Genomic DNA, 27,289 nt, shown 5'->3' on the forward strand with positions numbered 1-27,289 from the left:
AATTAAGTCCACATTCCGATCTCCCTCCTTCTCAGTAAAGTTAAACTGCTAAATGTTTAACTCACAACGCATTCAGACAAATCTAAAATTGATAAAACGTCCTTAACGTTATTAAAACTCATTCCAGCCATACCGACTGAACCACAATCAAAATATAAAGTAACAAAAACTTGCAATAGCAACTTCAAAAACTAGAAAACAATAACGTTCTGTTTTTAATGTCCAGGAACGTATGTGAATAATTCCTTAGTTTACTGTCAGAGTGTAGTAGCAATTAAATAGCACTACTATGGATTTGTAGTAGTTCAAATAAATACTACTTGAGGCCAATGTGTATTATTGTACAGCTGTCAGATGTTGTGTAGCGAAGCAGCTGTTTTAACGTGTTAACACAGGCATGGTAGTTGCACACAAAAGTGGAATCGCTTGTGTTAACGTGGGCGTGGCAGTTAAGGGGTTAAGAGATTACATGATATTAGTGCTTAATTAGTTTTAACATGTATACTGTTAACATGTTACTGTGGGTAATGGGGCATATCATTTTAGATTGTAACCCAAGATCAGAGTATGCCAGAGACCATCTAGCCGCTTAAAATAATAAAACTGATTTATGAAAAAAATATAGCTCTTCATAAAACAAGCTATTGTGTTCCTTTTTTTGCATAGTGAACAGGATACACTGCCACCCTCTGTGTTCAGAGTACCTCAGCGTACCCTTGAATATGATGTCAATTCCTCTATTAACTAATGCTGAAAAATTATTTCCTGTATCAAATATAACAAGCAGTATGTAAAACCATAATTAATTTCTTCTAGGTTTACCAAAAGCTATTATATATTTTCTAAGAATGTGTTAAGGATGTGGTTAGATTGTATATGTTCCTTGTTATTAGGTGGACAGTATAACGTACTACCTTAATGAATTGAAGTGTCCATCTAACAAAATCGTGTTGGGGATACCTTTCCATGGGCGGACATATACCATGACCAACCCTGGCCGACCACAGTTTGGTGTACCAGTCTCTGGACCAGGCACGCCTGGCACTTACACCAGGGAAAGTGGCTTACTGGCTTATCATGAGGTGAGTTTTATAACCTGTACGTAGTCCATGAATCAATTACAGAGTAGGAGTATGATAGCCCACTTGTCCCATAACATGCATCACTGAGGTTGCATGTAAAAATTTTCAAGCTAAGTTTACAGTTGTCTATAGTTACACAATTTAGTGTGCAATTTTTTTCGTTGCCATCATGACAATAGACAATAGACAATATTCTTTATTCATAAACGTTGAGTTTAGAATTTTTGTCAATACAATAAAGGACATACAGAACATAAAATTTAAAATATCAGTTCATGACGCAATTGATTTCCAGTTTATGAACTCTTGAATAGTGTAGAAGGGTTGCTGGAGAAACCAACTTTTGAGTGAGTTCTTCAGGTGTTTGACTGGTGTTTTCTTCAGTGAGTCTGGTAGAATGTTGAAATAGATCGCTCCTTTGTATGATGGTTTCCTCTCATATAAACTTAGGTGGTATGTTTCAAGAGCAAAGTGGTGTCTATTTCTTGTGTTGTAGCAGTGATGGTCTCCAGTTCTAGTCTGTCCAGTTGTTACAGAGTGCAAAATAGTATCAATTATATAAAGAGCTACTACTGTTAAAATCCTCAGTTCTCTGAAGGCTTCCCTGCAACTGTCTCGTGGTCTCAGTCCAGTAAGAACTCTGATGGTTCTCTTTTGTATTACTAATACTCTTTGTAAATGTGTTGCTGTTGTACTTCCCCATACAATTAATCCATATCTCAGATGGGACTCAAAGAGAGAATGGTAGGCTGATTTACCCATATCTATATTGCTAATTTGTTTAATTCGTCGTACTACATAAAGGCAGGAGCTAAGTTTTTTGCAGAGTTTATCCACATGAGGCTCCCAGGATAGTTTGTTGTCTAGAGTCAGACCTAGGTATTTTGTTGATGTTGTTACCTCTAGCTCTGGGAGACCCCTGTAATGGTTTCGGGAGGCAGTGAAAATTAGCTGCTGTTTTCTTCTCATTTAGTACCAGATCATTGATATGGCAGTATTGCTTTGCCATACCAAAAGCTATATACGAATTGATGTCAAGTTGTTCTTTGTCTTTCTCAGTAATAATAAGGGCAGTGTCATCAGCATACATCACAACCTTGCAGTATTTCTCCAGATATTGTGGGAAGTCATTTGTCAAAAGAGTGTAAAGCACTGGACCAAGCACAGATCCCTGAGGTACGCCTCTTGTTACTGGTAACAGTTCTGACTTTATTTTGTGAATTATTCCGTTGCTTGATGATGTAAGCTCTACAAGTTGTTTCCTGTTGCTCAAGTAGCTTTTGAACCAGTCTGCCTCTTTGTTTTCAATTCCTAATGATCTGAGTTTTTTAATTACTAAGCCATGCTCTAGGCAGTCAAAGGCCTTACTGAAGTCTAGGAAGATACTTGTGGCTATACAACCTTCTTCTAGTTTGTCTATGATAGATTCAACTAGCTGAGTTATTGCTGTGGTTGTTGATTTATTCTTCTTGAAGCCATGCTGTCTTGGAGTAAGAAGTTCATTTTGATTCAGATGGCCTAGAAGTCTTTTCAAGATGACACGTTCTAGAATCTTTGAGAAAGTTGATATTAGTGAAATGGGGCGGTAGTTGCATGGTTCATTCGGTTGACAGTCTTTATATTTAGGATATATTTTTGAAGTTTTTAAACAATTTGGAAATATTCCTTGGGAAAGAGATTTGTTAATTAAATTTGTTAGTGGTATGAGAATTTCATTTTTGCAATATTTAACCAATTTTGATGAAAAATCATCTTCTCCTGCTGAGGACTTTTGTTTTAGTCCATTGATAATTTTGCCAATTTCATCACAGTTTGTTTTATAGAAGTACAAATTGGATTTTGAGGTGTCTTGGGTTATTGTTTTCGTGTGCTTGTTATTCTGCGTACTGTTCATGAGTGTTCTTTCAGCTGTGGTTGCAAAAAATTCATTGAGATGATTTGCTATTTCTGTTGGTGAAGAGATGGTTTCCCTGTTGACGATGAGAGTGTCTAGCTGCACGTTTGAGGTACAAGACTTTCTTTCCTGGTTAATTATATTCCAGGTTACCCATGATACCAATGTAAAAATGTTCCTTAACGCTCAGGCCCAAATCCCATGGAATTACATGGACCAAAACAAAACTCAATGTTGCTTATAAAGAACTCAAATTCCATACAGCATTTTAACATTATTCGTAATTTTGTTCTCAAGATATCGTGCAGACAGACGGAAATGAAATTTTCTAGTCCCTTGAGTGACAGGCTTTGCTAACACTCAGCCAATAAAATATCCACAAGTGTTCTTTTCACTATCATAATATAAAAATTAGTGCAAAGCACAATTTATTAATGTCACATGCCTTTGACCACATGACATGATAAACAAGATTGAATAACACAATTGATCATAGTGTTAAATATAAATATAAATCTGAGATTGAAATATAAAATATTCAATCAACACAAAGATGTTGAAATTTATTAAGTTTTGTTCGTTTTTTAATCAGCATTTGTCATTTTGTATTTTTATTTTGTACAACAGAAATTTGTCACAGACTTGAAATCTGGAATCTGAAGTCCATGTCTGTCTTAAGAGATCTAAAATAAGTTGAGGACGAAGATATTTAACACTAACTCTTTGTGTAATTTTGATATCAGAGACAACTAGACTAAAAAAGAGGTCTGTCTGGTTTACACAGAAGCCATCCAGTAATCTAGATGAAGAGGTGTTCTCATTGTCTCATCAGGTATCTCATATTTTGTCTTCAACATTTTATGGACATTTTCCATTGGACGAGTGCAGTCAGCTAGCTCAATTAGCCATATATGTGAGGATATAATCACGTTTAAACTACTACTTATTACCCATAAGATTTGACTACATTTTGGTATTTTTACATTCTTTTTCTCTAATTTGCAGATTTGCTTGCTGATGAAAAGTGGTTACAGTTCAGGAATTGATGAAGTCAATGGCAGTTACGCATGGAAGGATGCCCAATTCATCAGCTACGATGGTCCATCAGACTTGGCCAAGAAAGTAAGAACTAAGAGTTCAATACTTATGAATTTATCATGGCACTCTATTATATTGTTATTTTTATGTTCTATTACCTCATTTAAATTGTTCCTTGTACTTGTTGATATTATTTTATCACACGGTAAACCAAAATGAAAAAATTAAATTACACCCGCATTTAAATTTCACTTTATGAACTGACGGATCAAATCCTTTTAAACCATCAAAGAATGGCTGATAACTTCTACCATTTGATCAGTTTTGATATATTGATTTTGTTCAACATTAAAGGGTATCTAATTTAACCACATAATGGTTTCATAAGATTTATCTAAGAATTTTGCATGATTCTATACATTTTTATCAATACATTTCTTTTTTGTGAATAGTTGAATTATTGTTTTCATTTGGAAACTAAACAAAAGTATTTAAATTAAACTTACTAAAAAACCCATTAAATTGTTGATAAAAATACAAAGCTACTGTTACTAAAATACAAAAGTTACTTCATGAAGTAGGGTTTCAACACGGGTTAATACAAGGTCAACACCATAAGTATCCCAATTAAAATTATTTAAATAAATGCAACCAATTTATATATTTAAAAAAAACATTGCTTTTCGAAAAACTTTAAGCTAAAATAACTCATATTGAGGGTGGTACTAACTCAAATTAATATAACATTATTAAAACAATAACCAAATAATCATGATTATTTAACAACATAAAATATACAATCTTTTCCATTACTAATTAGGAAAATTTAAAATTGTTTACTTTAAAACTTATACTTACACATTAAATATATATTATTATATGTAGTATGTAATTATTTAATAAATAGTTGCACCTAATTCTTTGATAAATTTTGTAGTGGAACATTACACAGCCCAAAAACTATGTATGTATAAAGTTATTGTTATTATTTTCCATTAATAGAAAAAAAAAAAAAAAAAAAAAACTATGCTATACGAGCACCTGTTTAACTTATATTTAAAACAGCATTTATGTGGGTTTTCCCACAAGATCATTTTAGTAAAACATATGTTGTGGTTTGTAAAATGAAAGTATGTGGTTTACTCTGTCTGTAACTCTGTGGTATATGGTTTGTATAAATAATGTATATAAATGTTGAGGTACAGATAGTTTATAGCCTTTGTTAAATTCGAATTTGAAATTAATACAAGATAGAAGTATGCCACAACAACGTGTCACGTAACAGACTTCACAGAGGTTCAAAGGTGTTCAAAATTTCAAGTCTAAAGCTCATTGCAATATTGACAGATAAAATGACAGACAATCATATGGAAAAGAACTGTGTACATTTTCTGGCAAACAACCGAAATTGTGACAGGCTACTGAGTGATAGACTTTATTGATGCTCAACCAAATTCCAAGGTTGGACATGCACCATCATAGAACTCATTCCTGAATATGTAGAAATGAAGTTTCATGGACATTATTAAGTCTACAGATGCAATCTTTCGGGGACGGCTCAATTACTCCACTGATCGTTGGCCCAACGACCCTCCTGGAAGAAATGTAATTTTTACAGAGGGTCGTTGGCCCAACGACCCATTTTACAAACATGTAGAGGTTCGATCACTCCACTGGTTCGTTGGCCCAACGACCCTATTTGTTTCATTTCTGTAAATTGTAAATAAAGGGTCGTTGGCCCAACGAACCTTATATGTTTTATTTACTGGTATAGGTTTGTTGGGCCAACGATCAGTGGTGTAATTGGACCATGAATTAATATTAAGCAATATTATTTAAAGGGGGTCGTTGGGCCAACGAACCTAAGTGAAATGAATCGTACGATGTTCAAAAGAGGGCCGATTACACCACCAGGCGTTGGCCCAATGACCCACGCCGCTACATTAGCTCATTTCAGCGGCCAGAGGGTCGATTAGTCCACTACTTCATTCTCCTTCTCCTTATAAGTCCCCTTGCAAGGCAATGTTTTACTTTTTTAGCACTCCAGTTAATATGTCGTTTTAGTGTTGTTCTCGAGATACTAATGTATGTAGAAAATATGTCATAACTGATAAAGTAACCACATATATATTAAATACTAAAAAATCAAATATATACATATTAGTAGGAGTATGTACTATTATATTAGTATTAGTACCCACAAATGCTATTATGAGATGACATTTTGTTTTTATCATTACCTGTTTAATATTTATATAACAAGGTTGATAAAAAGTATAAGTGGTTTCATATTTAACCAAACATTATATTATTAAATTTCGTTGATAGTTATATTTTGCATGGTTAATAAGAAGTCGGTAAAATGTATTGAAATCCCGTAAACGTTGTTAGATGCATATGTTTTACAAGTTTAGGAATAATAATTATAATAGTAATATCATATAACACCTTAAAAACTATTTCAAACCCGATTATTTTTCATAATAAAATGTATCGAGAATTATTTTGCATTTAAAAAACCTATTATTGTAAGATTTCTCAGGGTCCATAATCCTTAATATCATGTGAAAATTAATAATTGTTAAACAGTTATAACTACATTTAGAAGCGTTATTTACATATTTTATGGTGTTTGACATTTGACACAGGTTATTAACATATTATTACACAAGAATGCAATTTTAAATGAACGTTATGTGTAGTTCGATAGATGAACCACTTTCACTTAAAGATATTTGTAATAATTTTAATTTGCAATCTTAAATCTTTGGAGTCAAAAAATTATAAAATACAAACAGCATAACAAGACACACAATGGAAAAATATAACACAAGATTTATACATAAAGAAGAAAATATAGTATTTGTCGATTACTACATTGCCTGTGACATAAAATAATTAAGGTTGACTGAGGTTTTGGGTAGGACGTTATGGTGTTAGCTGAATTATTCAATTAATTAAATTTAAATAATTTCAATAAGATGGATATTCTTTTGAAATAATCTATAATGAATAACTTTTATAAACTAAATCTGGTCTCCTCCTTCATACAAACACTTATTCATTGATATAGAAAATAATTATGCACTAAATCTACACTATTTAACGATGTGTTATTGTTTGGCCACAATAAATCGATACTGGAAATATATGAGATAAAATCTAAATAAAAATATATTTTAAATGATCAAGAATTAGTGCAGATTGTTTATACCAGTTTATTCACAAAAATATTTCTATGAAATATAAATATTTTATATTTTGCTTACGATAATTTGATAAATTTACTTTCACGCATACAAAACAATCAGGTAATACAGTTTTATTTGTTAAGCCTGACCATTATTTGGAAAGCAATGAAGTATATAATTTTATTTTAAACATAGGTCTGTGGTAAAAGAGAATTGGATACAAGCAAAATATAAACATCAACTGTGATGTGTGTAAACTGTTGATGGTTTTTTGAAATATCAAGCAGTGAGAATAACAACATAATAACAGGGTATAAGCAATTTAAAAAATATTACAGATTTTAAAAGAAAACTGAATTTTAAATTTAAGAATTATATCAGATTATTGGTTTTAATATCATACACATTGTATATTTCTGACTACTACATTTTAAACTCGATTTAATATTAAATCTGCTCAAATCAACAGTTAGACCAGTGTTGTATTTTAAATTAATGAAATCGCTGATTTAGTTTTTATATACAAAATTAAGTAATATATAGTTCTTTTAAAAGCTTTAATTCATAAACTGACATCAACTGGAGAAAAGATTGCAATGCATATATAAAATTGTAATACTAATCTTAGAAATGAAATGATAGACGTTAATTTTTATGGAGAGGCTGGTCTCTTTCGAATCCTTATTCTGCTCTTCCTTATGTGCCATTGGCCTTTACGAGGATCTTAACAAAGATTATAAGGGGAAGAGTCGATACAGTACAAGACCCACAGACTGGTTTAAAATCTTACTTCAGTGTATCTTGCCATTTGAAAATAGGTGTCAGTTTTGTTTTGAATTTTGTTGGAAACTAAGGATTTCAGGGGCTGACGAAGCCAAACGTATTTTTTGTAATTACGACATCTATCAACGGCAATCACTGATTTCAATTGTTATTCAAGACAATTATATGATTCAAAATATAGCAATGGAATGTTTTCAAACAATTGAAGTGGTTGTGAAGTTCCAGACTTTATGCTTGAGATTGAATGAATGAAGGGAAAGAATTTTCAAAGCAGCCATAGTTTAGGTTATTGATCTAAAAATTATTATTATTCCCTCGTTCCCGGAAGCCAGCTTATCCATGTGGCCTTACACTTACTTCCTGGTATCTGTGCTGTTGTCTTGTCTTCTAAATCAATATGCTCTTCTTCGTTTGATTGACAGAACATGTCGTCATTATAATTTATTGGTGACTAGGGAAATACGAGTACTTCAGTTTCCTCGATAAACAGTTCCGTGAACTCGTGCACAAACGTGATGGAAATGTTAAAAAACATCGAGATTTTTGTATTAATTTTGTGCCTTAAAAATAGTTATGTGTTTTAATTTGTAATCAAGTCTATTAACAAATTTTGCTTATAAAAATATTTTTTTTCTTTTTCATAGTGGTTTCTCATACGATAAATATATAAACATGTTTCCTAACGCTCAGGCAAATACCATGGCATGCATCATCGAACCAATGTTCCTTATGCAGAAATGAGGATTCAAGCAAAATTTCAAGTCAATAGGTAAGTTAATCCTCACAAACATTTATGCACCCACTCCATTGCCATGCAGAGGAAGTTGTCCGAAAAACATTTATGATCTTGAACTATGCCCCTTATCTCCAAGGGAAAGGGGATTAAATAATTATCGTGATTTATCCCAAGGCATCTCCATGTCAAGATTTTTTTAAATCCATGGGTCCCTAAATCCTCTAGGATTGTCGTAAAGAAATGTGGAGTTGGCCCTAGAACTTCGTATCTGTAGTTCAACATTTGGACCATGTCAGTGTTGGTTAAAATCTAAGGATCAGAACACCGTCCAGCAGTATTGTTCGAATATAGATTTAGTTAGAGGGATTTACTATACTTGAAATAAGAAATAGGTTTATGATGATATATGTATATGTGACAATAGTTCCACATAGTTCGGTGCCTCGTAACGAGGGTTGTTGTTATTATAAAGACAGTTTACTTTGTAATATTTTTGAACAGTCTATCAGTTATACTCAATAAATACGCATCTCGTTAATCTTACGAGTTCTTCATTATACAAGTTTTATTATTTGATAGGCATCAACCTTTTCCAGATCAGAAGTTAAGTATTCAGATCAAGTCGAGGTCACCAATATAGGAAAAGGTTTGGTTGATTTCTATTAAATAACAAAACTTGTATATAAGTGCTAATGAGATGTGAATACAATTGATAGACTGTTCAAAATCTTACAATTTAGACAAAAAACTGTCTTAATAATAGCAACCCTCGTTGCTAGTCACTGAAATATGTGAAAATAAGGTAAACGGACTATAGGTCCACGTCATAACACTGCCGGAAGCATTTCTTACCTACTTCTTAAGGGGTGGACAGTGGGTCCGCGGTCCCGGCCTGGGATCCACTGTCCGACTCACGGGTTTCTTTTGACGAGGGGTTGACAAAGGATCGTCGTACTCACACTGCAGCACTTGAATGGATGTTTCGAGATCTAAACTCTATATCTGCTAAATAGTAGTATATCTGTAACGATTATAGTGGTCTTTGCTTTATTGAATATGTTTTCGCTCCGACTAGGAGAACAACGATTAAAATATCGTAAGAATGCACAGAAAAATCAGGTAAAGAGAACAAGACATTTATATAATAGTATAAGAGCCTGTTAATTTTAGTCAATTGTCCTGTGTAAACATTGTTTTACAGTAGCACAATCATAAATTACCTTAAATTTAGTCGTGAAAGCATAGAGTAAGCTTGATAATAACAACACTTCTTATTTAAACACTTTTTGCGACCACTGTTGAGAACAAGTAAGACAAATATTTAGATAAGAAAACTAAAAGTGTTATTACAAATCTACTTTTAACTGTACACTTTAGTAAATATTGAGTATGCATGATGAGTACTGTATGCATACATCAAAGGAATGTACTATATAACTGTTATATAGTTATAAAACGCATAGTTTATTTGACTTTTGACAGAAGTAGGCTTCTCAGAAGTTTGTATGTACCTTGTTAAAGAAAACAAAGCAATATTAACTAGGGCTTTTTTATTAAACTAAACACCAAATTTTAAAAACTTTTAATGCTTAACGGTTTATTTTAAAGGGGAATAAAACTAATAGGGTTTAAGAATAAATTTAAGAATTTGGAGCGTTCGAATTTCTTATAACTGCTAGTAATTAAACATGTTATCTCCTGTCCGTTCCGGGATCACTATTTGAAATAACGTTAAATATTTTTTCGCAGTGGGATATAGAGATGAATAGCAATTGGAAGTTTGAATGAAACTAGACACATTTTTTAGCCGTTCATCGAATTCCTGTTTGAGTGATATTTACAACGTATCGTTAGCGGCATCAGGTCACTATTATGTAAGTTAGTATGTCTGTGTAGGAAGATGTTTTGTTTACTGTTTGGATTATATGCCAAGAGCCACTATTTAAGGCAATAAAATATTTTGTCTTTGTATCTATTTAACTTAATTTGGTACAACTTTAAAATTGATATATTAGATATGAACTAAATTGTTATTTTAACTATTAACAATGTTAATAAAACAATAAACCATCCATTTCAATTAACGTGTACTACGAGTAACGTGTCTACTGGTATGTACAGTATTATACAAACGATGGTCCAATATAAGGAATAACTAATACAAACTTACTGTAGATGTTTATGATTCATTAGGACAATGCCAAATTAATCAGAGAGTAATATAATGCTATATGGAAATTCGTTAAGATATAATCCCGTTAAGATATGTGGTAGCTTGAGTAAACTGTTTGTTAATATTTACTGCTTTAGCAGTACGCTGTGCGAATGTAGTGGAAGCATCACTGACTAGAATAAAGAATAAGTGCAGGTAGAAAAAACTAATGCACGGCCAGGTCAGTTTTGAAAAGGACAGTTAGTCCACAGGTTTCGGCGTGGACTAACTGTCCTACCCTGCAGAAAAGTGACGTCAGCCACCCTCGTCAAACTGGGCGTGGACGTACAGTCCTACAATCTGAAAATAAGGCGACATGTATATTATTTTTTATATTACATATTTCCATTGTACTTTGCACCTGCAGCTCCGCTCTTCCCTCCACGTTTTACTACATTTCAAGAGCCCGACAAACCCTAAATATAAACAAAAACACACCAAGAGTAGTGGTGTTCTTAATAGATGTTTCTCTACATCTACTTAGGTGAAATTTCAAATATAATTTGAAAAATACAATTTAGAGCAAAACTAGATGCTCAAAGATTAATTTTTATAGTAATTTGTTTAAACAATGAAAAAATCTAGATAAAGAATTGCAATTTATAGTCTGAAAAACAAAATACCCACATCGACCATATAAATGCATTTACTGTAGTTGTAATCCGAGGTCAAAACCCCCAGGCGTTCCACTATAAAGTCTGTGGAATGAAAGATTGAGAAAACAAGTTTGAGACAAGTCAAGTGCCTATTTTCCATTCAATTTTTTGCTCCATGTTAAATATAGAGCCCCGGAAGAGCAGGCAGCATACACTAGCGTGTCCTCTTACGTACGGGATGCTCGCATAATCAAGCAACATTAGATACCGTTAATAAAAATTACACAGAGTCGATAAAAAACCCTCAAAACTAGCCTAATGATTGATCAATCATCCGACTTGAGTAAAGGTTTAGACAAGTGGTAGTAATGGGGTTATAGAAGCGATGCGACAATATGCTTTTTCGAGGCCACATCACGCCCAACTCCGAGCACAACACTAAAACTGTTGCCGTCTTCAATTTCACATAGAGGGTAACTACAAAGGTTTATTGTACTATATTCAATTTACCTAAGGTTTACGCTGACACTCTAAGTAATGTTTGATATGATAAAGGTTGAATTTTAAAGTGACACAAGCCTGTTTTATGTATTTTTTGGCTCGGATTCTGTAAAGTAATTTATACATATTATTTTTAATTTTTTTCTTTGGCCACCCCTTAAAGCTGCCGTCCTCGGCGGCCGCCTAGTTTGCCTAATGGCCACGATTGATTCTCCTTCTGTACAGGTCCACTGCTTCACTGTCTAAGTCATACTGGACAATGATATAGAGTAAATGTAAATAATGTACACAAATTTGAAGGTTTTAAAAATTTCATAGAAGACTTCTCGATAGTTGATAAATAACCTTAAACACTAAAACACGAGCTATATGATTTGATAATATTTGATGTGTTGTGCAGTTTGCACCTCGTCGAAACGATGCTTACCCAATTAAATTTTTACAATGTATCGGTTTTTATGTGGGGAACTATCTTAAACAACAGATCTTAAACCGGAACAATATTGTGGCGGAGGGTAGCTTTCCACGGTTAGGCCGAAACAGTTTGGTTATGACACCGGCCGTGTAAACCGAAGACCTAATCCGTTTACCATCTTTTATTATGTAAATTAACTGTAAAAGTAAACCACAGGGCTCAATGAAAACTGAATAAAATCATGTAAATGACTGCGACTTCATGTTACGGTCGATAGTTATCACTATTCTCCTCAGCCATCACAACGTACAAAGCTACGATGAAGACGCCAAAGAAAACGTTTTACATCACATTAAAACTATTAATAATTATAACAAGGTTTGTCACGGATACATCAATTCAAGTTTGCATGTTTCAACTTGGAAATAAACTGAAGAAGACCCCATCAAAAGAATAATGTTGAACTTATGGAAAATTAAAGCTCTAGTAGTACTGTACTTTCACAGTTGCATGTGTTATTTGAATTCTTTTTGCGATATCACTAATAAAATTGTATTTCTAATATATTACCACAAATTACACTATTCTACTTTTAACTAAGAGTCTAACAGCTGCATTACGTTTATAGATTACCTCATATAGAATACCCGGTTTAGGATAATGTAATGCCTTCTCTCACATCCCATTAACAATCAATATTAGACCTACTTCTTCAGAGGCTTCTATTTTAAAAGTTGGCAACATATTCTCAATTAAGCTTTAATGATTGATAGTTACCTTTAATATGTACTGTAAATGTAGTTTATATCCATCTGAAGAAATGTACCAGATACACGAAAATATTTAAATGCTTCAGAACATTATACATTGGGCTTTTTGAAGAGAATTGGCCAGTTCTTTTACTTGTACATGTATATGTATATGATAAAAAATCGATACTAATGTAGTTTCAATAAAGATTAAATCACGCTTTTGCCGTTTATACAAATTTTATATAAACATATATTTGTTTAGTCACGTCAATGACGTAGAATAAATTATAACTAAAAATATATTACGTTTATATTAACCAATGTAATTTTTTTCTGTACCGACAAAAAAATTAATAATGTACAAGTTACCTCATACCTGCATTTAATTAATATATAATTTATAATAAAATTTATAGTTATATATATTTATATTTTCATCAAATGTATTCACGCTCATAATGAAGATAAAATTACTACAGTGCAGGAGGAGCAGCTGCCATACCGCCTGCCCTTGTCCATAGTGGACTAATCGGTCAGTGGAGTAATCGACCCTTTTCATTTGAAATGCAATGTTTTATTTGATCGGGTCGTTGAGCCCAACGACCCAGTGGACTAATCGAACCTCTATAAATTATAAAACGGGTCGTTGGCCCAACGAACAGTGGTGTAATCGAACCTGCATTCTACAATTTAACTTGTTACTCCAATAGGGTCGTTGGCCCAACGAACCATATACGTTATTAGTATTTGTAAGTAAATTTTTGATCGTTGGGCCAACGAACCTTGATTGTAAATTTACTCTTTAAATTGTAAATACGGTTCGTTGGGCCAACGACCCATTTTAGTTATGTTTTACTTTATGAAACAAATCAGTCCGATTACACCACTGATCGTTGGGCCAACGACCCTCTTATTTTAAACTAAACTAATGTTTGGGGTCGTTGGGCCAACGATCTGTTGGGAATAATCGAACCGGACCCAATCTTTCTTGAGATATCTTGCCACATAATACGTTTACAATTTGTTTGTTCATTAATAATAATTTAAATAACAACACACAAGTCACCATAAAATAGCGGTGTATGTGTTGGGATAGTTAGGCTACAGGTGTTAATATGTCACATGCTAAAATCTCTTGTGAGTGTATTTAGTTTGTTTACAAATTTATTTATTCTGCTGTTTTCCTCGTTGCTATCATGATTACACATAAGACCAATGTTAAAAAACATTCACTAATGCTCAGCCAATCATCTCATGGAGTGACTTTCATTCATTATCAAAGTCAGTGTTCCTCATATAGAAATGAAGCTGAATGCACATTTTCAAGTCATTAGGGCAGTTCATATTCAAGATATCATGTGGACGGACAGGCAGAAATACAATTTTTCGAAACCCTCGAGTGATAGCCTTCGCTAAACCTCAGCCAATTGTTATAAAATATCATGAATGTTTTGCTGTTTTTTTTTTCAGAATCAGCTGTATAGAGTTTAAATATATTCTTTTTATTTAGTTTTAGTGTTTTTTTTCAAATTTTTTGTTATTTTATATATATTTTAGTCCACTAAGTCATTTTCACTATCTTTGTCTATGTCATCATAACACAAAAGAAGCAGATTGTCTATTTGTGCATAGGATATTTCAATTGTACTATAAACACTAGAATTAAACTCCAGGGACAATATAAAAGTGACATGCAATAACACACGGTATCTGTCTGCTTTGTGCGACTACATTGAACTCACCAAGGTGCAAACACTCATGACAAAGGACCAAAGAAGTGCTGACATCTAGTAGAAAACCATCAGAACTACTTGCACAACATGCGATTGTCATAGAAATGCTTCTGGTACAACATTACTGCAGATAACAGAATCAAAACTGTGAAGGGGTTAAAAAATAGAATAATTAATATCATTAAAATATTCCAAGACAACTGCTTATTGTCTTAATGGTAAACAAAAATGAAGTAACAAGTCACCCATAGAGGTTAAAGATGATTCATCTGATGGTCTGTTCCATTGTCAGTACTCTCAGTTCAAAATCTTTCTAAACTTTTTTGCCATGTGAAAAGCCACTTTCTATACTAATGTAAAATGAGATGTTTGATATTTTTAATTAAAACCTTAGTCCCATAACACTGGACATTAGCACTAAAAATTGTATTTTTGTCAACATCAATAAATTATTAAATGCAACAAAATGTCAGATTTGCTTAGGCTATATAATTCTAAAGTAGATCAATTGTGCTGGAAGAATATATCTTTCAAATGCAAAACAATTAATTAACTCCTCTATCATCAAATTTTGAAATGGTAAAAAAATCTATGATTTTTTAACTTTTGTTTCGTTTTGTTTCAGTCTTCTTTCATCATTTCCAAGAATACTGAAAGGAGCAATGGTCTGGGCTTTGGACCTGGATGACTTCAACAACGTGTGTGGATGTGGAAAATTTCCCTTTAACTAACCACATTGAACCAGCAGCTGAGATGTCTTAAGTCGCAAAAAGTTCAATGTTTACTAGAGTTACTATCATGAACAATATCAGAGAATGTTACAGCCACCTCCAATCAATCTTGTTATAAAACATTTCACTTTACCTTTTGACACATCACGCCACATTTATTAGGAAATAATAAACACTGCAAGGTACTATATAATTTGAAATAGCAAGGTTTAGTGGTGTAAACTAAGAGCAGTTAGTATGAGGGATTAGACACCCTCCCCACAAAGTCCTAAACCTTTTTAAAAATATACTTATAACAGCAATCCATTTTATTTGAACAACAGTTACATGTTTTACTTTGAATTAGTCCTATTTTTTTTAATTTAGATTTATTCCATGTCCCTCCTCTTGGTGTGGGTGTGCTTCAATGAGATTTCTTCATCCCCTACCCCAAAAAAAGACAAATTACGACACTGCCAATATTCTAGTATTAACCCTTTGAGTGCCGCAGCGTCTACATAGTAGATGTTGTTAAATGTGCACCCCCCCCCCCCCCCACCCCCCCCCCCCCCCACCCCCCCCCCCCCCCACCCCCCCCCCCCCCCACCCCCCCCCCCCCCCACCCCCCCCCCCCCCCACCCAATTGTTTGTAAAATGTATACATAAAGAGAATAGCTTAAAATTGCTATAAGAACCCTCTTACGATTAGCGGTTTCAAGATTTTTAAGATATGGCTTTATTTTGTTTTTAAGTGTATCCAACAATCATTAACATAATGTGTTAACAATACTTGAAGAATACGGGGCAAACTTAGTTAAAACTGTATGTACAGATGTCAATAAAAGTATATTGTATTAATTACACGGGCAGAATCTCGAATCAAACCATAATTACCAAATTATCATATGGTTCAGACGGCAATAAACTTAAAGTAAAGTTGCCAACAAAAGTAACTTGCATTGTTTACAAAGGCGGAATCTGGAATCAAAGAATCAATACACAGTCGTGTGGTTCATCCGACAACAGTATAAGAGGACTGTTTGAGTAAACTTAACTGCGCCACATGTACGGGTTTTAACTTGAGTAAGTTGTATGAATTATGCAATCAAGAAGGCGCTCCTCTTCCATACCTGGCTTTCTACTCATATGTATACACCATCTGTATGTGATAAAACCAATGTAAATTATTATATTCCTTTTATTTTAAAGTGAAATTTCTGTTTGCAGAATTCTGTTTATGTTGATTCATGACGAGTGAAGGGGCTCATAAATTGCGGAGCTTATTATAAGCTTGAAAGGGTTTGAAACTAAACCTTCTTCTCTGTCTGTCCTCGTGATATCTTAAAAACAAACTGACTTCTACATTTTTACAAAATTTACATTTAGTTATAAATCGTCACCTGTACATAAGGAAAACTACAATCAATAATGCTCTATGTGTATTAACTGAGCGTTAGCTGATATATTTTTCATTAACTTGGTGGTTGACCAAGATAGCATAAGAGAGTAAATAAATTCTTAAACCAATTGAGTATATATGGCAAACTAAAGAGTAATTTAAAGTCACGTATTCGAAGTAAACTTTTGCCCGAAAGGTATGTACTTATGTGTTAGGATATTAGGAGAATGTAACATGTAGTTTCTCTGCCAAAAAAATGTTAAATTTTCGAGTGTAGTTCTGGATAGACATTACTAAATATGTTTACAAATATTATTGAGTGTAGGAAATCTAATTTCAGGTTTATTTAATGGCGGCCATACAAAGTCTTCAAACCATAATAACTGAAATGCGGGAAGTTTTGTGGAAATGTTATGTAAATTGTGCAGATGCATTTCTTTATTTTCTATAACAGTAAAAAATTAAACAAATCAAATATTAGCATTTATCTTTATTTCAAGAGTTTCGATTATTTTAACACTACTATTTATTCATTGACGCAATTTGTATTATATATGAATAATTTCATTTATTGTTTGTACCGACATTTATATTTTTGTTTAGTGTCCTTTACTTATACAATTATTAAAACAATTTTCTAGAGGCTTCAGATGTGGATTTCCAACATCCTTTACCATGAAGTAATTCATAGTTCATTTACTAGCAACTATTGCTGGCTCTTAATATAGCCACTATAAATATAGCACATTAAGAGCTACGTTATGTATAACTTATTTCAAGATATTTATAAACAAAAAACCACTTTCAGTTCTTAATGGAAGCATAACACTCGGGAACGTGGCAATGCGTGTCTAAACTTAGTTTGATACCGATTACGTGTATAGCAAGCATGAGTTTAATCAATTATAAAAAATTTTAAGTAATAGAAACTGTTAAAAAATTTAAACTACTGCCAAAAGTGTAGCCAGAACTGCCAGATATGACGTTTATAATAAATCATTTATTAGAGCGTCTTGATAATAATTTAAATATCACTCTCATGGATAATTTCGTACTATTCCACTAATAACTGGGACTTTTCACTGTGGAAATCTTATGCTTCATTGAGAACCCATTCTGTGGTTTGGTTCTTCTCGACGTGTACTTAAATGATGAAAGATTTTAAATACAGTGTCACAGCTTACAATATAAAAAATTATGTATGTGAGTAAGATGGAGTGATTTATGTGAGCCAAATCCAAAATTATCACTTTTAAAGGTAAATCAGAAAATTTACGTAATACTGAATTGATTTAAAACAGTTACTATGTTATAAATAAGGTTAAATTCAATTTTCAGCTTTTCACCTAATTTAAATCCAATTTTAATCAAACAGTAAATTTGTATTCCTCTTGTATATTTAGGCACAAGAGTATGATGGTGTGGGACACTTAATTATTTCATCTTATGCTCTGAACTTTCTGCGATGAATAATGTACTTAACGGATCGTGACTGATCTTCTCGTTAAATATTTCCTCGTATTGATATTATACTTTATGGAGCTTCAAAGAACACGTTAATACCTTAATCGTATTAGTATGATAGACAGGTAATAAAATTAAGAATTAGGAGTAAAAAAGTAGAAAACAACTAATTCAATTATCGACAGGAATAATTAATCCGTTTGCATAACTGACATCAATGAATTAGGTCAGCAATGGTTGGCCAATACTATAAGTAACTATATAAACATACGTAAAGTATTACCTTTCTTACTAAACGTTTACATAATTGTAAAAAAATTTATTGATATCGAAATGGTAGATTTTTATTTTTAAAATAATTTAAAATGTAGACACTTTTAATCATGGTTTTATTATCATGATGTATTTATATTGTTTTTTATTTGTGTTATTTATTAAGGCCCTATTTAAACACCATTGACGACTCTAAAAAATTCAAACAAAAATAAAAGATTTTAAGGTAGGTTAACATTTATATCACCATTTAAACAATCTGGAGGATAATAAGCATTAAATTGTACATGTCAAATCATTTTATAAAAAAAAATAAACTTCTACAAGACTTCCATGTCTAAAGAGTTTTCATGAATTTGACATTATTATATCCTTATGGGAATCTCATCTTACTGCTATTCCTTAAAAGGTCGGAATATATGCTAAAGTTATTAATATGCAAACTACAACTTGTGGAAAACATGTTAATGACACTTTGTTTATGTTGTTCACGCCGAGAATGTTTATCATATTAGGAAAACTTAATCTGTGTAAAGATTACTAGCTAATATTATATACCTTGTGCTTACATAAGGGACCCTGATAAGCAACGTAGTCTGTGCAATTATGAGATTTAATCAATAAATAAATGAATCAATAAATACATGCAAGTTGGATTATTCTAGTATCATTATTGTTCAGACACTTGGTAACGTAATATGTCTCGATAGGAACTTTCTTGCCTGTTATTCCTTAACAGTTTTCTGACAAACTTTCTAAACTGCTGCAACTTTCTATCGCTATGATGGAAGAGATTTTAGATTCCAGTATACAATATATTACACGCCTTATTGTATATGTGGTCTCCTAAACTTTTGCAACTAAAAACGAGGAAAGTTAAAAAATAACATAACAGTTTTAATGAGATATATTGTTAGTGCTACGTATATTGCTTTCCTTTATGGGTTTATTGCATTATTTAAAAACTCAAAATCCTATTATATATATATATATATATATATATATATATATATATATATACATATGACAAAAAAGGAATTATAAGAGAATTCAACTCCGCATACTTAAGAAGGGTAGAGATTATAATTTGGAATTTAACAGTTTAATAATATCCATATCTAACGGTTAAATAATAAAGAGTCCAGTATTGTAATTGTTTGTAAAAAATAATTAAACCCTATAATTAAACTCATTGACTCAAAGTTACCAATTATTACCAAAACTCCTTGTTGTTTGTATTTTCCATAAGTATTGCAATTAAAAATTATACAATATATATACAGATCAAATACAGTGATACCTACAAGATTCAGCATATATCTGACGCTACCTAGACTGGCCACCATAAGTTTGGAACAATTGCGATTAGCCTAACCGTTTATAAGAGAGTTGGAACTTTCATGGACGTGACTATTTCATTAATATGTTTGTCTTAAGTACAACAATAAAAATTTAATAATTTTTATATCGAAAAATAATGAATGTGAAACTATCTATAAGAAAATAAGTTTGCATTATTATCTGATTATACAAGATAAAAAATCTTGTAATGGTTTCGAAATATTTCGACAATAGTTATTTTTAACACTGTCCGTGGTAATCTTCTTAGAATATTTAACAAGGATTAAGTAACATGATTAACATGAGCTGTTAACCAAAAAATAATTAAAAACGCACATGAAAAACAATTTATATTTATAATAAACAATATTTACAGCCAAATATAAATATACTTTGAATGCGACAGTCAATAACTATTTGTTTAAATCATTGCATTACAGTAAAGAAACATTAGTGAAAACAGTTTGGAATAACTTGGGTCCAGTAAAGAAAGCAATTACTGCCATAACCTCTCTCCGGAATACGGAGTAGAATTCTATCTGCAGGATTCCTGTATTTCTCATCATTCCTGCGTACGTCCCACGCAATAAATAACACATCTTTGCAAGCACGAAATAATAAAGTTAGGAACTCTTAATCCTCCTTTATTCCAGAGTACATGTGTGTAAGGGCATGCATCTAAAGAGTTCATACAATAATTAAAAAACCAACTTTCATACATAATTGATTTAGTGTGATAGTTGTAATAATTAATTCTTGTTATCAATAAATATTTAAGTATTTCTAGTCTTTTTAATGTAAGAATATTCTAATTACGTACTGAAATGGTATTTTTATTTTGAAATTATTCTACTGGTCTTTTACTTACTATCAGATCTTTATTTGTATCGGTTTTTATAAATTGTAATGATTTGATATTATATGCAGTTTGTACATATGAGTGTAATATAATTCATGTGTATTATTACCTAGCCAGTAATGAAGACAAAAGAACGCTTAATTTTCTATGGTTTCTAATACCTAATAATGATTCAAATCAAATATCCTTTAAACTTAATTCCGAGAATGTAAATTATGTATTACTCAAATATCTTGTTCTTATAGTATTGTTATGTATTGATGCAGGAGGTTAAATTTGTTTACAAGGTGAATAGGGTTTGTTCTTTTGGTATTAAAAGTTAAACTGTTTGCTTTTATAAAATTGTATATTCTGTTAAATTAATCATATCTACTACCTAGTACTTTTACTAAATATTCCTGATACCTTAAAAATGTCTTTGTTAGCACTACAAAAACATAGGTCCCATAATGGTACACTAGGGAAGTCCAAAATAGACTGCCGTATTCCAAATTTTTATCAATATCTAGATTAAATAAATTAAGTACAGTGATACGTTTTTATGCTTGCTTAGCTGGGATTTTTTAATGTTTTAATAACAAGAAACAGATCGTGTAGTTACTCACTACTTACTATAAGTATATATATTGTAATGGTAAATGGTCAATCAATCAAATACTAAAGGTAACTCTATAAAAAAACATAAAGTTTAATGTTTTTTTACTAAATGAGTTGTATATAATTAAACAAAATGACAAACGTGGTAGATTTTTGTTTTAAAAATTATTTCGAGTATTTTCTTCAAATATTAGAAGAATAGGTTTTATTAAAAGAATTTGTAAGTGCCACGTAATGTAACAAGTCTTTCCTGTATTGCATGTTTTAAAATTGTTTGTAGACAAAAGTACAATTTTGATACGTACAAATAAGCATTTTTCATAAATAAGCATTTTTCTGAAATATTTGAATTGCTTCAAAATATGGTTGGCAAGACAAATCCTACGTTTAAATGCAAACCTTTTAAATTATTTACATATAACAAAAACTAACTTTACTAATATTTTTTACTATTCATACGAATAATTTTATCATCCCTAATCTTGGGCAATGTTTCACGAAATCTATTTTGGTTCAACTTCCTTCCTGCTATTCTTTTCCTATTAGAAAAGAGGATTATGACTTTTAGTATTAATTATCAATATGTTGTATATTTTTATGGCATTCCTTATGTAAAAGAATCTGAACGTATTTATACATTATATATATATATTAGAAAAGAAATTAAAACATTCATATTCTTATCTATAAGATCAAGATATTCCCTCTGTTTCATAAAACTGTTATGAAAGCATCATAATAATTTTTCAACTCAGACTTTGAAATTCCACACAGTGAAATATTATCTAAGGTTATTATATTGTCCGCAGTCAAGCGCAACACAACGACATAACTTTACGCCAATGCCATATGGTTTAGCTTTTTTTCCTTATATGACTGCAATAAGTTGTCTAGGAGAGATATTCATAAACTGCCTGTTCCTTCAAGAACAGGCTTATTTTTAATATTAAATATTTATATTTTCTTGGGCTTATTATTATAGTCTTGAATATTTTATCCTACCGTGTGCTCAAATTTTCAGTAGTGTTTCTCTTACGTGCTACTTAGTAACAGCTTTAAAAACATGGTTCAAACTTATTTAAATTACGGGATACGTGGAAAATCCTTATTTTTTATTTCATATAAATGTTATATAATCCAATTCATAAAGAGTTTTCATAATGAATTATTTTCTTAGAGCCAAAATTATATTAAAGATAAGTACAACGTTGCCAGTACAGAGATTTATTTAACCTATCCGTACTTGCATAGTAAAAATAAATAATAAAATAATCCTTAACAACAAATCTTGCTTATATAAATGACCCTTCAAACATTAAGTGTGCAGAAATTTAGTACTTTTATTTTGATCAAAACACTTCATTACATCATATTATCGTCAGTACGTTCTCGATATTTTGTGCGATCAAAGGGAAACAAATATTTTTTCCGTATTAATGCTTCGCTTTCATTCAGCCAATTATTACATTGACCATGTTTGTTAAGTTTTGGTCTGTATTACTTTGTGTTATTTTTTCTTTAAAAGGAATTTAGTTAGTTATATGATGTACTATAGTGTTAGTTGTATAAATACTGAGTTAAAAAAATCAATTTTAAAGGTCAGGTTTATGCTGGTTATGCTCAAGATATCATGTAGACAGACGGAAGAAAAAGAAATTAAATTTTTCAGCATCTTGAGTGATACACTTAGATACCTCTGGCTAAACCGTCAATAGTAATAATACTTTACTATCAACATTGTTTAGCTATTGGTGTTTCACAAAAATTACTGAGCTAGTCAATATTATTTTCATATTTTAATTAAGAATAATGTATATTTAAGCAAATAAAGCGTTTGTATATCTGTAGGCCTACAAGTCATCTCAAGAATGAAATGAGCCATAGAGTCTATGAACGTATCCTCAGCGTAGATATTACGCATAACTTGCAGTGGTACTCTAAACTTGATTTATATATTAATTATGCTTTTGTTTAAATCATAGGGAAGGATAAAGTCAAGATAGAATACGCAAGTAATGCCAACCAGTCAAATACGTTTATAGCTCCGGGATGTAAATCATATTTGACTGCTAACTTTGTGTGTGATCAAATATATGGAACTTCTTTATCTTCTAGAGAATTATATAAAAGTATATATATATATATATATATATATATATATATATATATATATTTAGAAAATATAATTGTTATTTGATATGAATATATAAATATTGATAAAAATTAAATTACATTTAACTTCACATACTAGGTGTCCCAAAATTACAGGACCAAACTTCACCAATTTGTTCAGGAGGTCAAACTGAACGAAAAATGTCATATAATATATAGTCATATCAAGCATCGTTTACCTCAGAACGGTCATTTTATTTTTTACATACAAGTAATTTTATTTTGAAAACGGGTTTACCGATTTTGTTGAAACTTGGCATGAATATTATAAACATGAACATAAGTTGTAAAAAAAAATATTTAAAAAAAATGTTAAATTTATTATCAAAATGGCGGCCATTTAAAATATTAAAACCTAAATAACTTGAAAACCAACCGTTTTTTAATGGCCGCCATTTTGAAAATACACATAAGATTTAAAATAAATATTTTTTTTACAACTTATGTTCATGTTTTTTAATATGTGTGACAAAGTTCAACAAAATCGGTAAACCCGTATTAAAAATAAAATTAATTGTATATAAAAAAAAAACAAAACGGCCGATCTAAGATAAACGAAGCAAGATAGGACTATACATTATATAACATTTTTTCGTTCAGTTTGACCTGCTAAACAATGTGGTGAAGTGAGGAGTGCGCACGCTAAAACAAACATGTCAGTCAAATGCAAATTTACAGTAAATGAGGAAAACCTGTTTTGCTTAATATATAACCTGATTAAACCATGTAAACTGTATTTTAGTACCATATATGGCTAAGAATATGAGCTACATTAGCTGTTCAAATCTAAGTAACCATTTAAATGAGTTATTACAATTTTAATTATTGACATGTTTGCTTTTGATTGAATCTTAGTGATATGTTTGATTTTGGTTGAGTATTATGTTGACATGTTTGGTTTTGACTGAGTCATTGAGTAGGTTAGTGACATAGCCTATCTCTTTGGTTGAAAAAAAAAAAACTTATATTTGTTTCAATTTTTTATCCAATAAAGAAATAAAACAGGTTTAGTTTAAAGAAAAAAAAATTATTTATTAACATGTACTTACTTACTTTATCAATGATGAAATTATCTGTAATCAGTATCATCGTTCTACTTTGTTTTAAAAATAATTAGTAAGTCTAACATAAACACGTCCAAGTATTTAATTATTAGTAAGTCACATATGAACACTTTCATCCTTCTTTTTTGGGTGTGAAATACTATGCTGCAACGGGACAACTTGTAAAATGAATTCCCTGGCTTTCTTTGATGAGAAACCCCTTTTCAGAAGAGTAACAGCTGTGACTTCCTCATTAAATCTAAGAAATGTCTGTCCTTTCACAAGAATTCTGGTTTGATTGGGCGTATCGGTACTTTTATTACAAATCTCAATGCGTTTGAAGGAACTAATGTTAGTTAGGTTTTTGTATACTGTTGCAAGGGATTTTGTATCTTTTATAAACCAATCTTGGCCTAACACTCTTACCGTACCAAACATTCTGTAGACATTCAAGTACTCCTCTTTCGAGTGGATTGTCACATGCTTCTTTTAATTCTCTCTCCACCCTTCCAAAAACTATGTCTGCGGGTAAGAAGGTGTGCCCACGGACTGGAAAAATACAAAGTAATGTTTTGGATGTGGGTATTGTGTGATCATTTTTCCAAAAAGTTCATTAGAGCATGAACAACAATGTTGTTCTTATTTTGTCCCCCCACACCCATCACAGAAAGGTCTAACGTTTTCTTTTCCATATTCATTAATATTCTTATCTAAAAAGCCTACTAGAGCTGAAGAGATCTCGAGAGACCCTCTGCCTGCTTGATCCTCTGTCCAACAGTAAAAAAAAGACTTCTTAGTCGCTGGGTCAACACAACACAGATTATAAAAACCTATTTGTCGAGCATAATAGGCTTGCTGAATTGGGGTTTTGGGGAGTGGATGAACCTGTTGAAGGTCAAAACATATAGTCGTTGTCTTATCATCATCTTCTGTACGAAGTAGGTCGTAAAAGGCCTTTGCTCTCATTTTGTGACATCTCTTTTGTAACATTAACTGAGATCGTTTCACTACATTGTTCTCATTTCTTATTTGAAATGTGAGTCGGGTGCAATAGCTACAGGTGTCAGATGAGGGAGATTTAAACCCACATTAAACTCTGAGGAAATGCGTTGAAACATTGATCTTGAAACTTGTAGTTCAGAAGAAACTGTGCTGTTGTAAATCTTACGAAGTTTATTCTTTGTTAAATCACTGTGCAAGTAGATTCGGACAGATTTTTTCCTGTTATAATGTGATTCACTGCCCTTCAAGTTCCCTATGAATTCCAGCACACTTTCTTTCTTGGCTGCTGACTTATTACTGATACGATCGCCTCCTCTCCTCTCTTTTATATCTTTTCCCGATTTTACAATCTTGCAGATATTGTTTAACCGATTGTTAAATGCATAAAAAACTTTTATGCATACATTGTCTGCCCAAACTTAGTTGGTACTGTATATTTTACTTGAAATGTATGAGGCTTCGCCTTGCTACCTTCTTGTACATGACGTTTTTGTCTCTGTTTAACATCTAATATGTGTACCCATCCAGCAATTTTGTTATCTTGAATTATCTTATTTTTAGAGGAAAACAACAACTCACGAATACGAAGTGCATCAGGAGGACGAATTCTGCAGCATGAAAATCGTGTATTATTATGTTTACAACCCACAAACACATTAGAGCCTAAAGGTGCACTTTGACGTTTCTGTTTTAACTTTTCCCTAAGATTTTCACTTTTCTGTCTCTTCCGGCTGCCTTTAGAACCTTCTTTAACTGTTATAAGGCCTTCTCCATCAAAATCCATTTTTTTAAACTTTTTATTTACTTTAACTAAACAAAAAAAACTGAGGATATCGCACCATAAACAAACAAGGGAAGAAACAATACTAACTTCAAAACTACTAGTGAAGTCTGAATGATGACGTCCTGATTGGCTGAAATGACATGTTTGTTTCTGCTGGAGTTACACACAGACAGAAGTTTGCTTTTGCATGGGTTTGTGATTTTGTTCATGCAAAATTAATAGGAAATGTTTGGTTTTGCTCAAATTGAAGTTTAAAAGTGGATTCCAATATTAAACAATAGTGGTAGCCACTGTTTACCTGATATTTTTAAATTTTTGCATTTGTTTGGTTTTGCTTGCGCGCTCCTCAAGTTTGATCCTGTAATTTTGGAACACGCAGTATAAAAACTAATTATAAAATATCTATATGGGTATGTGTTTACTAGCTGTAAAAGCAGATATATTTATTTGTTGCACTGTAAACATTTTGTGTTGTAAAAGCGTGTTATGAAAATCGCTACAAAATAATGTGACAGCAGTTAAATTTAAAATTATACATAATACATTAATTTTAATAGCTTGCGTAATACTGCAATAACACACATTTTAAAATTTATTTTTAAAATATAGTCATTTTTAAGTATGGTTATAGTAATAATATTAGACATGTATCCATAAAAAGCCGCAGTTATGACAAATAATAAAATAATAACAAATAATAATTTTTAACAAA

The 27,289-nt window shown here is 31.7% G+C and overlaps 1 protein-coding gene across 1 annotated transcript in view; it reads left to right on the forward strand.

The window, feature by feature from the left end:
- LOC124366708 (acidic mammalian chitinase-like) overlaps positions 1–27,289 on the forward strand; it is a 102,612-nt gene that overhangs the window by 16,052 nt on the left and 59,271 nt on the right. The window contains 2 exon segments of the mRNA XM_046823307.1: positions 894–1,082; positions 3,982–4,098. Coding sequence (XP_046679263.1) covers positions 894–1,082; positions 3,982–4,098 — 306 coding nt within the window.

This window comes from Homalodisca vitripennis, chromosome 7 (genome assembly GCF_021130785.1).
Source record: "Homalodisca vitripennis isolate AUS2020 chromosome 7, UT_GWSS_2.1, whole genome shotgun sequence".
NCBI classification, from domain to species: Eukaryota; Metazoa; Arthropoda; class Insecta; order Hemiptera; family Cicadellidae; genus Homalodisca; species Homalodisca vitripennis.